This window comes from Miniopterus natalensis, chromosome 7 (assembly GCF_054644295.1).
Source record: "Miniopterus natalensis isolate mMinNat1 chromosome 7, mMinNat1.hap1, whole genome shotgun sequence".
NCBI classification, from domain to species: Eukaryota; Metazoa; Chordata; class Mammalia; order Chiroptera; family Miniopteridae; genus Miniopterus; species Miniopterus natalensis.
Window position 1 is genome coordinate 62,981,431 of NC_142087.1, and position 14,598 is coordinate 62,996,028.

The 14,598-nt window shown below is 49.1% G+C and overlaps 1 protein-coding gene across 16 annotated transcripts; it reads right to left on the reverse strand.

Annotated features, from left to right (window-relative positions):
• Positions 1-915: 915 nt before the first annotated feature.
• MBD1 (methyl-CpG binding domain protein 1) lies at positions 916-13,493 on the reverse strand. Of its 16 annotated transcripts, none has more exons than XM_087819087.1 (17): positions 13,335-13,492; positions 11,839-11,973; positions 8,917-9,031; positions 8,652-8,818; positions 8,482-8,564; positions 8,270-8,310; positions 7,759-7,905; positions 7,536-7,664; positions 7,281-7,355; positions 7,035-7,151; positions 6,884-6,952; positions 6,118-6,285; positions 5,466-5,765; positions 5,238-5,327; positions 4,779-4,910; positions 4,631-4,692; positions 916-1,743 (listed from the first exon to the last, which is right to left on the reverse strand). In XM_087819087.1, the coding sequence occupies exons 2-17, from the start codon at positions 11,946-11,948 to the stop codon at positions 1,608-1,610; spliced, it is 1,941 nt and encodes a 646-aa protein (XP_087675213.1). In that variant the 5' UTR covers positions 11,949-11,973; positions 13,335-13,492; the 3' UTR covers positions 916-1,607. The 16 variants fall into 16 exon arrangements, with proteins under 16 accessions (XP_087675213.1, XP_016080562.1, XP_087675211.1 ...); XM_016225076.2 differs by having other exon boundaries at positions 916-1,750; XM_087819091.1 differs by lacking the exon at positions 916-1,743 and adding an exon at positions 1,949-3,534 and having other exon boundaries at positions 13,335-13,491.
• Positions 13,494-14,598: the final 1,105 nt, after the last annotated feature.

Consider the following 14,598-nt stretch of genomic DNA (forward strand, 5'->3'; position numbering starts at 1 on the left):
TTTTGTCTTTTCTCTCCTATAATGCTTCTTCTTTCAATTGCAGTTCAGTAAAATACTCATTTTCATTTACTGCTAAGTTTATGTAGCCTGAAACAAACAAAGAAAGAAAGAAATTAGATGGTCGTCTCGGTTCCCTGGACCGAGTCCTGAGGGCGCGAGCTAGTCCCATGGGTGCCTAGCCCACCGGCTGATCTCCGGAAACCATGCCCTTGGAGAGGGAGGGAATGAAAACATTCTCGGCCAGGCGCAGGCATTTGGGAAAATCTGCGAAGATTCAGGGGCGCCTGTAGGGCACCCCCGAGGTCGTAAAGCCCGGAGGGCCCCATCTAAATGAGTTTCGGCGACTGGGGGAAGCTGCCCCTGGGCGACACCAGGCTGCCCTCGAATGTCCCCAGCGTTGATCCTGAGTTCGTGAGGCATGCTCACCGTAGGCAGCCCTGTAATTTAACTCCAGTTGGGTTTTGCCTGTTTCACCACTATGTGAGGCAGGGGAATCGATTTCCCTTCAGCAAGCAGATGCCACGCCCCTGGCCCGCCCAGACCAGACCAGTGGTGAGGGGCTGAGTTCCTCTAGCCCAGGTGGGATGACCGAGGTCCCGGCGCCCCCTGGCGGGTCTATTCCAAGTGGAAGCGCTGGGCTTGGCGCCTGGCGCGGTGAGCTTGGGCATTCAGCCAACCAAAGCCAAACCCCCACGGAGGCCTAAGAGAAGTGATTTGCCACCCACTGTCCCACAGTCAACACTGTTACCATCATCAAGACATTCCCAGGAGATACACTAAATATATGAATCAGTAAATGGGACAATAAAAATATTTAAAAATAATTTTAAAATAGAACAGTTTAGAGACAGAAACTATATTATTACCAATTCCTATTGTGCCCCAACAAGGTTCATACAAGGGCTATCCTCTTGATAGTTTTCTGAATTCTATATTTTCACCATTAAATTCCATGAAAGTTGGAAATCCATTCACCATTTGCAATACATATTGATGTATTTAATAAAATTGCATGGACCATGTCTTTTTCATTCCTGTACCCCAGTATTAAGTTCAGTGCCTACCACGGGCCAGGTTCTCAATACTTGTGGCAAAGAGCCGAGACCCACATTTCTACTGGGTGGGTTTGACGCAATTTCTGTATTGCTGGGGTCACCATGAAACCCATGGTCTTCCTCCGCTTTGCATTTCCAGCAATGTAGCTTTATCAACTTATCCTCAGGTGAGTAGTGAGACCCTTTGGAGCTGATTCATGACAGGGTGGCTTTGTGATATGTCACCTTGACTAGTCTAGGTTTCCCAGAACTCCCTTCCCCATATGCTTCCGGTTAGAATGGGCCACAAGAAACATTTTATGTGCTAACTGGAGGGCAGAAGTGAAACAGCAGCATATTGTTTTTACACTTTGAAGGTTGGTGCAGGGGCACCAGGCACTGTTGCAGTTCAGATGTTGTCATTTATTTGCTGGCTGGCCTCCAAGGTGTGGAGCCAGGTCTGCAGCTGCTCCACCTTCCCCAGGATCTTCCTTCAGCTTCTCAAATTGCTAGGCCCGATGCATATTTAACTCTGTGATGAAGGGCACCAGCTTCTTCTGCAGGACACCCACATCATCGAAGTTGGAGGTGGTGAGAGAATGACATAGGTTCCAGGCCATCTGCGGGGGGTCCAGCTTGTGCTTGTGGGCGCCAATGTGTCCTCGGTCTCCCACACTTTATATCCATCTTCCCTTCCCGATTGCCTGCCCTGCAGACTTCAAGCTCCAGCATTAGATGCAAAGATAACAGCCTTACAGAGACTGTTTAACCAGCTCCCACAATTGCATATGGTCAAATCCCTATAATAAATCCCTTAAAGTAGTAAACATATATATACATATATACATATATATAAATATACATACATACATATATATAAAATCTTTATACTAGTGGTGCTGCTTTTCTGATTGTACCCTGATACACATGGTAACCAAATTCTTATTTCATCAGTCAGAATACCAATCAAATAAATTTCACATAGGATATCATTGTCAAAACTATCAGACTACGGTTGGGTGGTTAGATCCTGGGGGGAGCAAAACAATAGCAGAAAATTATCCAGTTGACTCTGGCTGAAGTAGGTAGGATGAGGCAAAGAAAGGGGCATAGGAGGGTGGCATAGGGCTGTATCATGAATTACAGCAAGGAAATAGCTAATCTACATATGAATTATCTAAAGTTGCCAGGCTAGGACTAGAATAAGGCGAGGGAAGCACATAAGCTACAAAATTTAAGGGGGCACACTCAGTCTTGGCCTTGTAAAGCTGGCTGAGTAATGAACTTCATGTCTAATCACTTTTAGCACTATGCAAAGTATTGGAAAGTGAGGCAGGGCTGAGCCAAGACTGGCCCTTTGACAGGACTCAAAGCAGGAACTCATATTACTAGAAGACACGGGCTGAGAGCAGAAACCACGCAAAAATGTCAAGGGGCAGGGGACACAAGTTGTTAAGAAAGATGAGCCAGGCTGGCAGCTCTACTTCCAAAGACTGCTTTGGCTGAGGAGGAGTGAAGGAAATAAGCAAAACGGACAGGAGCCAGTGGGGAAGGATACCCTTTAGGGTTTGAGGAATCCCATGCAACACCAGTGATCTGGAAAGAATCCAGTCTCTGGATGCACAGATGCTCTAACAAGGTGACCCCATCCACACTGCCTTGCCACTCCCTAAACCATGCCAGAGACAGCAGTGTAAGGGATTTGTTACAATGCTTAATCTATCTTGTTTTCAGAGTCACTGGAAACTTGTTACTATATTATTACACATTATTGAACTCAGGATTACAGTTTACAGGTTAGTGGCTTAAAGAACAAAATTTTACAACCTAGTTTGATTCTAGGTTCTAACAATACTAGCTGTTTGACAAGTTATTTAATTTCTGAGTCTGTTTTTCCATCTGTTAAAATGGGCAAAATCAATGTCTTCCTAAAAAGACTGTTCTGAGAAACAAACTGGATCCATAAGGAAGAACTCACCAAATTGCAGTTCCTTTCCTTATTTATTCACATTACATTTTCGATTGCTGTCTCCCTGAGGAAATGTTTAGAGACACTGCCAGGTCTCACCCAGAAGCCATTTAATATTACTTATGAAGATGGCTTGTTTAGCTTGTTTTATGGTGGCTCTAATTCTACCCCCCAGCCCCAAACCCAGCTCCTCCACCCCTAATATTCAAACTTCTTATCATGCTCAGCCTTCTGGGATTTGCACCATTTGGAGCAGATGCACCAACTTTCTACTCTTTCTCTTCCTTTCTTCCTTACTTCCTCTATAACAAAGGACTGAACAGGCCTGCTCCTCTGGTTTGGTGGTAGGTTTTTCCAGTTCCCACTGATTTTCCTACACAAGCCCTGGCAATCGCTTTATGGTCCAGCCTCTGGACCTTTATGGAGTTGTCTCTCATAAAGCCGGTCCGTAAATTTCACCTTGAATCCTACAGTCTGCAGAAGCCTCCAGTCTACTGCTTTCTAGTTCCAGGTTTTTTAAGGTCTTTGGACCTAGAGAAGAGGGAGCAGGTCTGTATGTTGAATGAGGTTTGCTATGTACAAAATGGAGCATCACAAAACCATTTCCTACTATTCTGTGTTGGCCATCCCCTTCCCCTTAATTAGTCTTTCTCTCTGCTCTCTTCTAATATCTTCCATTACAAACATAACACATCATTACCTTCTCTGTTTTATGTAATGATTTCATGCACTGGGAAACTGTTTCCCCAGTTAGATTTTAAGCTCCCTGAAGGTTAGAATCCTGTCTCCTGAAGGATAAGCCTTCCACGGTCATTGTATCTTACTGCTGTATCTCTCGCACTGAAGTGTATCCAGCAGGGACTCAATCAGTAGTTCTGTAATTGCCCAAGGGCAGATGGAAGGGTTTTTGGCCTGCAGAACTAGTTTGTAAGAACAAAGGTATCCAGGTGCTGAGGCCAATAGTTTATGTTGCCTGTGTCTAGGGCTGTGTGTGGAGCCTGTCAACATTCTGCAGGAAGTAGCATTTCCTGTCTTCCCACTATCCCAGTCCTTAGAGGCACCTATCCTTCATCCTGTTGCCAGGCCTGCAAGGACAGTTCTGCACAGCAGATGAAACTGTTAACCTCAACAGACCCAGGAAAGGCTCAAGAAACATAGCCTAACCCCCTCCAGAGGATGCTCCAGGGGGTGCAAGACTAGTCCAAGATCACAGTTGCGTGTGGACCCTGATCTCCTGCCCACCCACCACTACCCTGCCCACCTGGTCATCTCTTGGAGACTCTAAAGGCATTGAAGACCCCAAATGATGATTCTCTGAGTAAAATTTAAAGTCTGACTCCTGCTGGTTTTTCTTAGGGACCACGCTTTCCTTTCCTTTTTCTTTCTAATGTCATCATAGAGCACCAAGTCATCTCCCTTGACCCACCCCATCAATGAGACCTGACCTGCACCTCTGGAAATCTCTAAGGGCCTACATATACCTCCTCATTGATCATGATCAATGCAGTGGTGTGGGGCCTTTACCTCCCACTGCATCATGCCAAAATATTGGCTGCACTTTCAAAACTCAAGGCCCACATCTGACCAGAACCCAACCCATCCCCACCCCTCACTATACGGGGCACACCTTGGCAACCAGACTGCTGTGTCCCGAAGGCGGGTTCCACCCAGGCTGAAAATCTCCGTGATCTGGGGAAGAATTAATATTATGGGTCAACATAGCTGGTGGGGTTTAAGCTGGGTCAGGGCAGGGTGTGGTGTTCCCCAGCACTGACCACTGGCGTGCCAGCCCCTCCTGCCTCCTCCTCTGGGGCCGAATCAGAGGCTGAGTCATCCTTGCTCTTCTCCTTGTCCTCCTCAGGGTCAGGTGGTTCTTGCTTCACAAGTGGCAGGCCTGAGTCTACTGCCTGGGAGAGGTGGGAAACGGGCGACAGTCAGAAAGGCACAGTTGGCCTGAGGAAAGAGTCTCTATCAGCCAACCTGTCACTGTGCTGACAAATTCCACTTCTATCACACTTCAGCACAGAAAAACCATCTGTCTACAAACCTTTCCCATTCCTCAAAGATTTCCATTTTTGTTAGCTGGGCAGCAAAGCAGGCAAAGCTAGTTGCCTGGGGAAGGCAGGGTAATTCTGTGGAAAAGCTGCAATCAGCACACCTATTGCTCTGCTCAAAGAACCACCATCATGGCTCACCATCACTCTGCTCACAGATCACCCATCACTGACCCCCACCTTGCTGGGGCAGCCAGGCGGCGATACAGAAGTCAGGATGGCTGTACCCGGTGTCCAGTCTTCCTGGGCATCCGCCTTCTCTTGCTTCACCTGGGGTAAGACCACAACCCAACTCAGGCCAGGGCACTGGGCCTCCTGTGTGAAGGAGGATTGCAGCAGACTTGGTCCCAGCTTCCTGGAACGGGGCTGGATAGGGTTGGGAAGGGCACAGTAAGGTGGGGCCCTCACCTGCAACCGGGGTTCTGTAGAAGCTGGTGAAGGGCCAGGCACCTGCACAGGACTGCTTGCACCCTCCCGTAAGAACACAAGGTCAGTGCCAGGCGGGGGCAACACAAAGCCACTGCCTGTTTCCTGCTTCATTGGAGTCTGGGTATGGTCTGGTCGGGCTGTGGGTGTGCCCAAGGGGGGCTTCAAGGTATGGCCCAGACGGGGCCGTCGAGTCGATCCAGGCCTCTTTCGACGAGGGTAAGGTGGGGGCGACCCTGCCCCATCCTCGGAACCTGCCCAGACACTTGGCAGCAGGCGCTTCTGTGAGGAAAGGTAGGATGTTATGGCCACTTGATGCAGTGACCTGACCATACCACCCTGCCCTCAACAACATGCCTGCTGATCCCATTAGTACCAGCAGAGAATCTGCTTTCATATAGGCCCCTTATCACTGAGCCTGCTACTCTCGTTGCCAATGCCACCTGGATTCCTCATTTACCCTGGCATGGTATCTGCTATTCCTTGACCAAACCCACTGCCCCACCCACCCCTCTGAAGCTGCAAGACCCATCTGGCCTGCCCCACCCACATACCAGGTCTGTCCACCACTCCCAGGCACTGGGGGACCTGGCCCAACCTATCCTGTCCACCTAACCCTTCCTGCCCCACCCACCATGGCAAATTGCAGGCATTGGCGCCAACGACACTTCTGGCGCTTCTGGTTGCTGCCCCCGAATTTGGGCTTGTCACAGCAGAAGTCACAGTGGCCACAGTCCATCCGCCGCAGGCAGGCTGCACAGGCCCCACACTTTCGGTTCTGCCGGCGGTTTGTGTAAGGTTGCTGGGAGACAGAGGGAATAGGGGAGCTGTCACTAGGATTATTACAGTACTGTTCCTGTTGCTCCTCCACTAGCCCCATGGGAGGGAACTGGATGCACAGTAGTCTTAGCCTGACTCCCACTAGTCACATGTCAGTATTTGCTGGTCCGACATCAGGCACTATCACTGTACCAAATACCTCTCGATACTATTAGCATTGTGGCTGCTCCAACACAGTATCCATTACTCTATCTGCTAGTCCCCTACTAGCTACCAAGACAACATCTTTGACCTCCCCACCTCCAACAGGATTTTGCTGACCCTCTATTAGCACCTATCACCACAGCTGCTACATCTACTCACAGTGTAAACTCTGGTCACCATGTCAGCCTTTCTTCTTTCAGCCCAACCAGAATGTTGCTTCATATGACATTAGGTACTAGCACTGCAGCTGTTGATCTCATATTAGTCCCTCCCCCATTGTCTGCTCATCCCATAATAGTACCCATTACTGTGCCTTGCTATTCCCCTATTAAGCCCACTGCAGCATGTGCTTCTTTGGGCTTAACCAAGTGCCCTGGAAGAGTCTACGCTTGTCCAGGTAAGATGGGGCCACTCACTAGCTCGTCCTCGTCTATACAGTAATAGATGAACTCGGCAGGTGATGAGGGGCCCAGGGCTCTGGGGTGCTGCAGAGGCAAATGGGGTGGGGTCAAGGTAGATACTGGGTAAGATTAGGGTTGTGCCTTCCCCCGCCCTGTAGGGCCTCACCAGCTCTGGGGACTCTGGAGGCCGTGATGGGGGAAGCGGAGGCAGTGGCTGGGTTCGGGGGCGCCGCCTGGCAGCCTTCTTGGAGTCGCAGCCTCCTCTGCGGCGGCTACGCTTACCCTAGGAGAAAGCCGAAAAAGTAGTTTAGTTTAGGGTTGGTGGCACCAGGCAGACACAGGACCCTCCCGACCAAGGAGTGCAGAAAGCATGCACGGGACAGATAGGTAGTGTGTGGAATGGGGCACTCACAGCAGGGGGAGCCACAGCTAGGGGAGGGCGTCGTTGACATCGCTGATGGTGGCGACGCAGGCGGTGGGCAAGATGCTGGCAGACAGGGACAGGTAGGTGGGGCCAGGGAGGTGACAGTAGCGTGAAGGAGAAAAGAAGACATGAGGTGGGCAAGGCCAGGTTGGGAGAAAGCAGCAGCAGCAGCAAGTTTAATAGCAGAATGAGCTCTGCCCCAGCCCTGGCCCCACCAGCACCGGCCCCTCCAGCCTGACTCACTCGTAGGCAGCGCCGCTGGACGCACCTCCACTGGCGCCTGAGACCAGGGCGGGGAGGGCGAAGGCAGACTCGGCAACGGCCACAGTCCTCTCGGGTCTGACAGCCCCGGCAAACTCCACACCCTCGGCTCTGTTGGGGGGCCAGAGGCATGATGCACGGGGCCAGGGCTATGAGGGCCAGGGGCTAGGGTTAGCCTTGGGCCCACCCCACCTGCCCAACTCACCTTTTCCACAATCCGGAGGCACCGTCTCTGTTCACACTTGCAGAACAGCCCCGAGGCCACATCATGGGGCAGCTGCAGAAGGCAGGTAGAACAAGCCCCGCAGTCTTCGGTTACCCGGCAGGCTGCACACTCTCCGCAGCCCACACGCTGCCAGGAAAGGGTGGGGCAAGGTCACAGGCCCAAGCAGAGTGACTCCAGAAGAACTGCCCCTCAAGTGTCTGCTGACCCTATATTAGCTCCTATTACCATGTCTGCTGGTCCCCCATTTGCTTCATTACTATAACTGATAATTACTGATTAGCTAACATCATCGAGGCCATCACAATGTCTACCTCCACCACTGTGTCTACTAACACCCCTTTAACTCCCATTACAGTCTGGTGACTATGGCTAGCTCCCAAAAAATAACCCTGACATCCTGTGGAACCATCACCATTCCTGCAGACCTTCCACTAGCACCTATCACATCTTGCTCCCACCACACACTTGTGATGAGACAGGTTGTGCTTACCTTAAACTTCCTCTGCTCCCGGTTGAAAGCAATTCTCTGCGCTGGGGGGAAGGCGATTTAAGAGAAGTAGAAAGAGAGCATCAGATATCTGACCTCATCCAATGCCTTTGCCCTGACATTCACCATTCAACTTCTAGCCTGACACTGGTGTCCTAGCCTGACACCAGACCTATTCTAGCCCCTATCTCCCAGTGTCCTAGGGAGCCACTCACCTCGGCAGTCTTTGCACAATGTCTTGAGCCGCTGCCTTCCGGTACCATCCCCTGAGAAGCTGATCCCACAGTTCTCACAGTACCTGAGACAGGAAACATGAGTGTGGAGCCCTTAGTGCACCCCCAACCACAACCCTCACCCACTCATTTCACTTTAGGTTAACACTCACCCAGGCCCAGGGAGAGAAGCAGGGGCTGTGTCAGCATCAGCCTTGGTTTCACCCCCTGGGGCCTCCTTTCTGACCTCAACCCTCTGGGATCCAACCTGACATTTCCGAGCTTTAACTGGCTTCGAAGGCTTCTTCCGCTTCCTGCTGGGGAGAGCCAAGGATTGGGCCTAGAGATAAGAGCAAGGGCAGGAAGAATGTAGGTTAGTGAGTGGGTGCTAGGTGGCTCAGCCACCCCTGTGTCTGGATACCCCACATTGTGTAGTACCTTGGGGGCTGGATAGCAAAGGATGCCTTGTTTGAAGTCGAAGAGGGTGAGGTCGCACGAAGGGCCCAGGTATCGGGTCAGCTCAACTTTGCTTCGGATCCTGTCTCCTGTAGGGCTGGAGGTGGGCCAGGAAGGGTTGGTACCCAGGTGGAGCCATTGCCACTCCACCCACACAACCCTCCCACTGGGCAGTGAACAGGCCTGCAGGGTTGGTGGAATACAGTAGGTAGCCTGGGATCTGCCTGACCAGGCCCTACCCCAACTTACTCTAAATAGCGAGAATATTAAAGGTGTATAAATACCAGCAAGTATACAAACATTAACAAATAACATAAATGCAAATGAATGTACATGTATTTATAATATATACTACTACTAGTATTCTACGTAAGTGAATATAGACACAAATAGGAACACAAATACATTAAATAATGTAAATGTGTTAGCATTCCATACTAAATACATAAACAAGCAAATTTATGTAAGAAACAAATGTTTAGTCTGGCCAGTGTGGCTCAGTGGTTGAGCACTAACCCATGAACCAGAAAAGTCAAGGTTCGATTTCCAGTCAGGGCACACGCCTGGACTGCAGGCTTGATCCCCAGTAGGAGGCATGTCGGAGGCAGCTGATTGATGATTCTCTCTCATCACTGACGTTTCTATCTCTCTCCCCCTCTCCCTTCCTCTCTGAAATTAATAAAATCAAAAAAAAAAAAGAAACAAACATTTTAAAACCTACATATATAGGGCTGGCCAGGTAGCTCAGTTGGTTAGAGCATTGTACCAAGGTTGCAGGTTCAATCTCTGGTGAGGGCATATACGAGAAGCAACCAATGAGTGAATGCATAAATAAGTGGAACAACAAACTGATGTCTCTCTCTAAAATCAATCAGTTAATAAAACATACATATACATATAAAAATGTACATACAAATACACATACAAATAGATGTGTAAACAAATAAATGCAACTACATAAAAATAAAGTGAAAGTAATTAATGTTAGGTCACAATACTCCACAGGTCTCTTGCATTTCTGCATGTCTTGAAAGAAAGGCACAAACTGTCCTTATTAACTATCTTTTCAAGGATGTTTGTACAACAACCAACCTTGGAAGATAAGACAAAGGGTCTCCTTCTAGAGCAAAGGGAAAACATTCTTACTGTCCTAAACATTGTAAAAAATTGGATTTCTTAAGCTCAGGGTTCCTTTCCTACAACTCAGTGCATGTGCACGTGCCAGTTAGCCCTCTTCATTTCACCATGTGGGAACTGGCATTCAGGGAATCATGCAAAAATTATGTCATTCTGGATACTGCTATTGCTATGAGTAATAAACTCTTTCATCTCCGACCCAGGAATCTCTTATCTCCTACCAGCATCCATAAAACTGTGACATACTCACTTGTTATCTTGACCTAATTAGGGTAAAATCTCTGATCCTTTATAATGCTTGATAACTGCACTTATATTTATAAATGTTGAAAGTTTTATACGTTATAAATATGTGAATACACAACTAAATAGAAATAAATGTAATTTTATTATATTCCTCCAGGAAAACAGCAATTTAGACAAAGTTCAGGAAAAGGGTAGAAAATATAGTAACTAGTATATCACTAATATATCTTAAATCTTTAAGTGTAAATTGTTTATAAACATGTATGTTTATGTATTACAGTCTAATTTCATTATTCATGGTAGTTGTGTTCAAGTCACCTTGAACACTGAATTAGTGAATATAGAACCACTGCTCCTAGTGGAACTACAAGTTAGGTTCCTACGAGCCTCTGGTCATAGTATTTTTGTAAACTGATTCTATGTAACCTTGTTTTACATGTGTTTCTGTTTAAAGACACTCTAGTTAATATACTCTTCTTACAAGTAATTAACTGCGTGGTCTTTGGTCTTTGAACGATGTAAAGCCAGGAGCTTCGGAGTCCATCTGCATTATGTAGGTTTCTCTGCCAATGTCCATGTAAAACAAGCCAGTCTCACCAGCATTGAAAATCTACTCTCCTACATACCTGTTTTCCCACATAACACTTTGCAGGTATTTTTAAAAATCTTCCACAGACTTCTAATCTTAAGAACTTGCCTTGCATGCAAATTTAACATTTTTCACAATATATCAACCTCTTAAAACATTTGAGATAGCGAGCACTAGCTGCAATAGGTTTAACATTTTCCTAAATCTGGGAAACATGACTGTCATTGTCCTTGGCTTTCAGTTTCATAATGCTGTCCACTACACTTTATTTTATTGGTCAGCATCTCATGGATCTACCAATTTATGTACAACTTTTTGCCTTTTCCTTAGCTTCATCATGTACTATAGATATTACTTGAGCACTTTCTGGAGCAGCCTCACGTACAAATTGGCAAACTTCCTCCTCTTTTCTTAGATATACACTTTTGATTCATTGATACAGGACTCACAGCCAACAGCACTGCAACTCACACCTAAACGAAGTTTATTTAACATGTATTTTCTCCTAGGGTACATCACAGACTTTTTGCACTTAGAACACTAGATGATAGCACTTCAGCACTACGCTTGGGGACCATTACAAACAGCACAAAAATTTGAAAAACATGGTACTAAGTAGACCATGAAAAGGACTTGTTTATAGTACAAGTACTGAAATAAGGTTTTGTTCAACCTGGGAATATGTGCATCAAGTGACTTAAATTTTTTGCTGCTCTGCATGTCCACAAATGACCATGAAAGCACAGCTGAGTAATGACTCTGAAAGGGCAAATTTTAGTGAGCAGGCGAATTTGCAAATATGGAATCTGCAAATAATGATCACATGTATATGCATAATTTTAGCTCCACCCATAAATTTAATCACATCCCAATTTCACTCTGCCTAACCAGGCAAAGCCCTACCCTGGCTCTGCTCACAACCCAACCAGTACCTCTGGTAATAGGTGTCTGAACGTCCACAGGTGGCACCAGATTTGCGAAAAACCTCACGACGCTTCCAGCCAGGGCCCAGGGCTGGGCAGTCCAGCCACTCCTCAGCCATGAGCGCTACAGGAAGGAGCAGGGGCCTGCAACATGGAGGGGGCAATGGGAGAAATAGGCTGTAAAAGGGGACATGTTGTGCCCCAGGCCACACAAACCACTGATATCTACTAATATTTATCCAAAACCTGGGACTTGCCACAGGCAACTGGCCAATATAAGGAAGAGAAAACCCCCATTCCCACCACTTCTTCCCCGTCCTGGGCCCAGGAGCTTCACATTCCTCATCCTCTTCATCTGGTAGCCCCATTCCCAACTCAGGGATACTCATTTCTCACTTTCAGTGTCCTGATCACCTGTTTCCCCCATCCTTAGCCTGAAAGCCCATCAGGCTACTGCCAACCTAGGGATCTTTCATTCTTCCTCCTCATTTCTCCCTGTCCTTGGCCCAGGAGCTATTCTCTGTCTTTAATCTACTGTCCCCCTATTCCTCCCCTTTGTCACCTGAGACCTCCATACTCCCTATCCTCAGCTCCAGAGGCCCCCATTCCTCTTGTCCTCAGACTGTGGTCCCAGCACTATATGCCAGTGTTCTGATTCCCATTTGTTCCCCTCTTGACCCAGAAGTCCCCAAATTCTCTCTTTCAGTCTCTTTACCCTCCCATTCCTTCCCTGTCTGATGTCCTCTTATCCTGCTACCTCAGTGCTGCCTCAATTTCCCCTGTGTTCTTTACCAGAGTCCAACTCCTCCATAACCCTAACCTGAACTGCCCCTCATTTCTCCTGTTCCTCAGCCTGAAATCCTCCCCCTATTTTCCCCTCTCTGTCAGTATTCTGAACCACAACTCCTCCCCAATCTCAGCCCTGGAACCTCCCTATTCCTCTTCTGCAGCTAAAAAGTTCTCTCACTCCTTCCCTTCAGCGTCCCCATCCTCCATTCCTCTCATCCGCCCGAAAGGCCCTGATTTCTCCCCTCAGCATTCTGAACCCCCATTCCTCTCTGTTCTTGTCCAAGGAACATGCCACCTCTAACTGTCAGTGTTTTGACACCCTATTTCTCCTCATCCTACAAAAGAGATCTCGTCCCGCCCTTTAAGCATCCCAACGCCCCCATTTCTCTCCGTCATCTGCCTGAGAGGTCCTCACTAATCCCCCTCAGGGTTCTGAACACCTATTTCTCTCTTCTTGAGAGGCCCCACTATCTCCTCTTAGCATTCGGGTCCTCCTTCAATTCTTTAAGTCCTCGTCCAGAATCCCGACACCTCCACTGTCAGTGTTCTGAGCCCCATTCCTCTCCGTCCTCAGCCTAAATCTCCCTATTCCGTTCCTTCAATATTCCGACGCCGCCATTCCTCCCACTCGTCGGCCCAAGGGCCCTCTCCCTCAGCGTTCCGAGCCCCATCCTCCGCCTGATCGCTCTCCACTTCCAACCCTACGACTGTCTCACCAGCTCGGCACCGGCCCGGTAGCTTTCGCAGGTCTAGGTCCGCGGACCCATGACGAGGGTTCCCGCCTGTGACTCCCGCCTTGCCCAGCTCCTCTTCTTCCTCCTGTGCAGCCGCTTCAGCGGTAGCTGTCGCCGCCGCGGCCGTTCGTTGCGCTCGAAACCGGAAATCCGGGGCCCGCCCCCAGGGTTCCGCTACCAGAGAGACGCCTGCGCGCTACTGCCCGGCTGGCACTTGCCCTTAGTAGGGAGGATCGCGCGCCTGCGTGCTGTGTCCCACAGCCGCGCGCGCCCCTTGTCAGGCCTGCTGCGCTTGCGCACCCAAGTCCAATTAAGCTCGCTTCCCTTCGGGAAACCAGCAGTCCCAAAGCTTCTCGCTTCATCAACCCGCGCCTTCTCCCTACTCCGCCTACCTCATTTGCGCCTGCGCCCTCCAGACCCAACCAAAGGGGGCGTGGAGGGTTGGGGTTGGACCTGCGCTCTCCGTTGCCCCGGCGGTCTCTACAAGGAGTAACCCGGAGGGAGGGGTGGCGAGGGCTGGGGCTGTGCCTGAGCCCTCCACTAGCCTAGGTCACGCCAGTGTTGTGCTCTGCCGTCCCCGCGAAAATGCCCCCGGCACTATTGCGTCCCGCTGCCTCCTCCCCGCGGAACTGCTGCAGGAGCGCGCGCAGACAGTTCAGTCGCGCCCGCCCCAGCTCCTTTCGCGGGAACTGGAGAAGGGGGCGGTGCCGCGCTAGAAGTAAACAGGCCAGGTCGTGCAGCCAACCGGTGAGACCGCGTCCATCCCTAAAAGGGCAAGCTGTGGGGCCGACTGGACCGGACCACCAGGGGAGGCCAGATGGGGTTCCTGGCACAAAGTTAGTGGGATCCTGCTGCATGCATATTCCAAAAGAGGGGTTTATGAGAAAAGAGAGGCCCTTGTGTCCATCGCTGAATACACTTCTGGTCTGGAGAACTTTTTTTAAAAATTGATTTGAGTAACACAGAGAGAAACATCTGTTCGTTGTTCTACTTATTTATGCATTCAGTGGTTGATTTTTTTTTTTTGTTAACCCTCACCTGAAGATATTTTTCCTTTTATTTTTAGAGAGTGGGAGGCAGGGAGGGAGGGAGAAAAAAAACATCGGATTGGTTGCCTCCCACAGGCGGGATCCTTAGGTACATGCTCTTGACCAGGAATTGAACCTGCAAATGAACCTGCGACCCTTTGGTGCACAGGCCTATGGGCCAGGGCTCATTGGTTGATTCTTGCATGTGCCCTGATCGG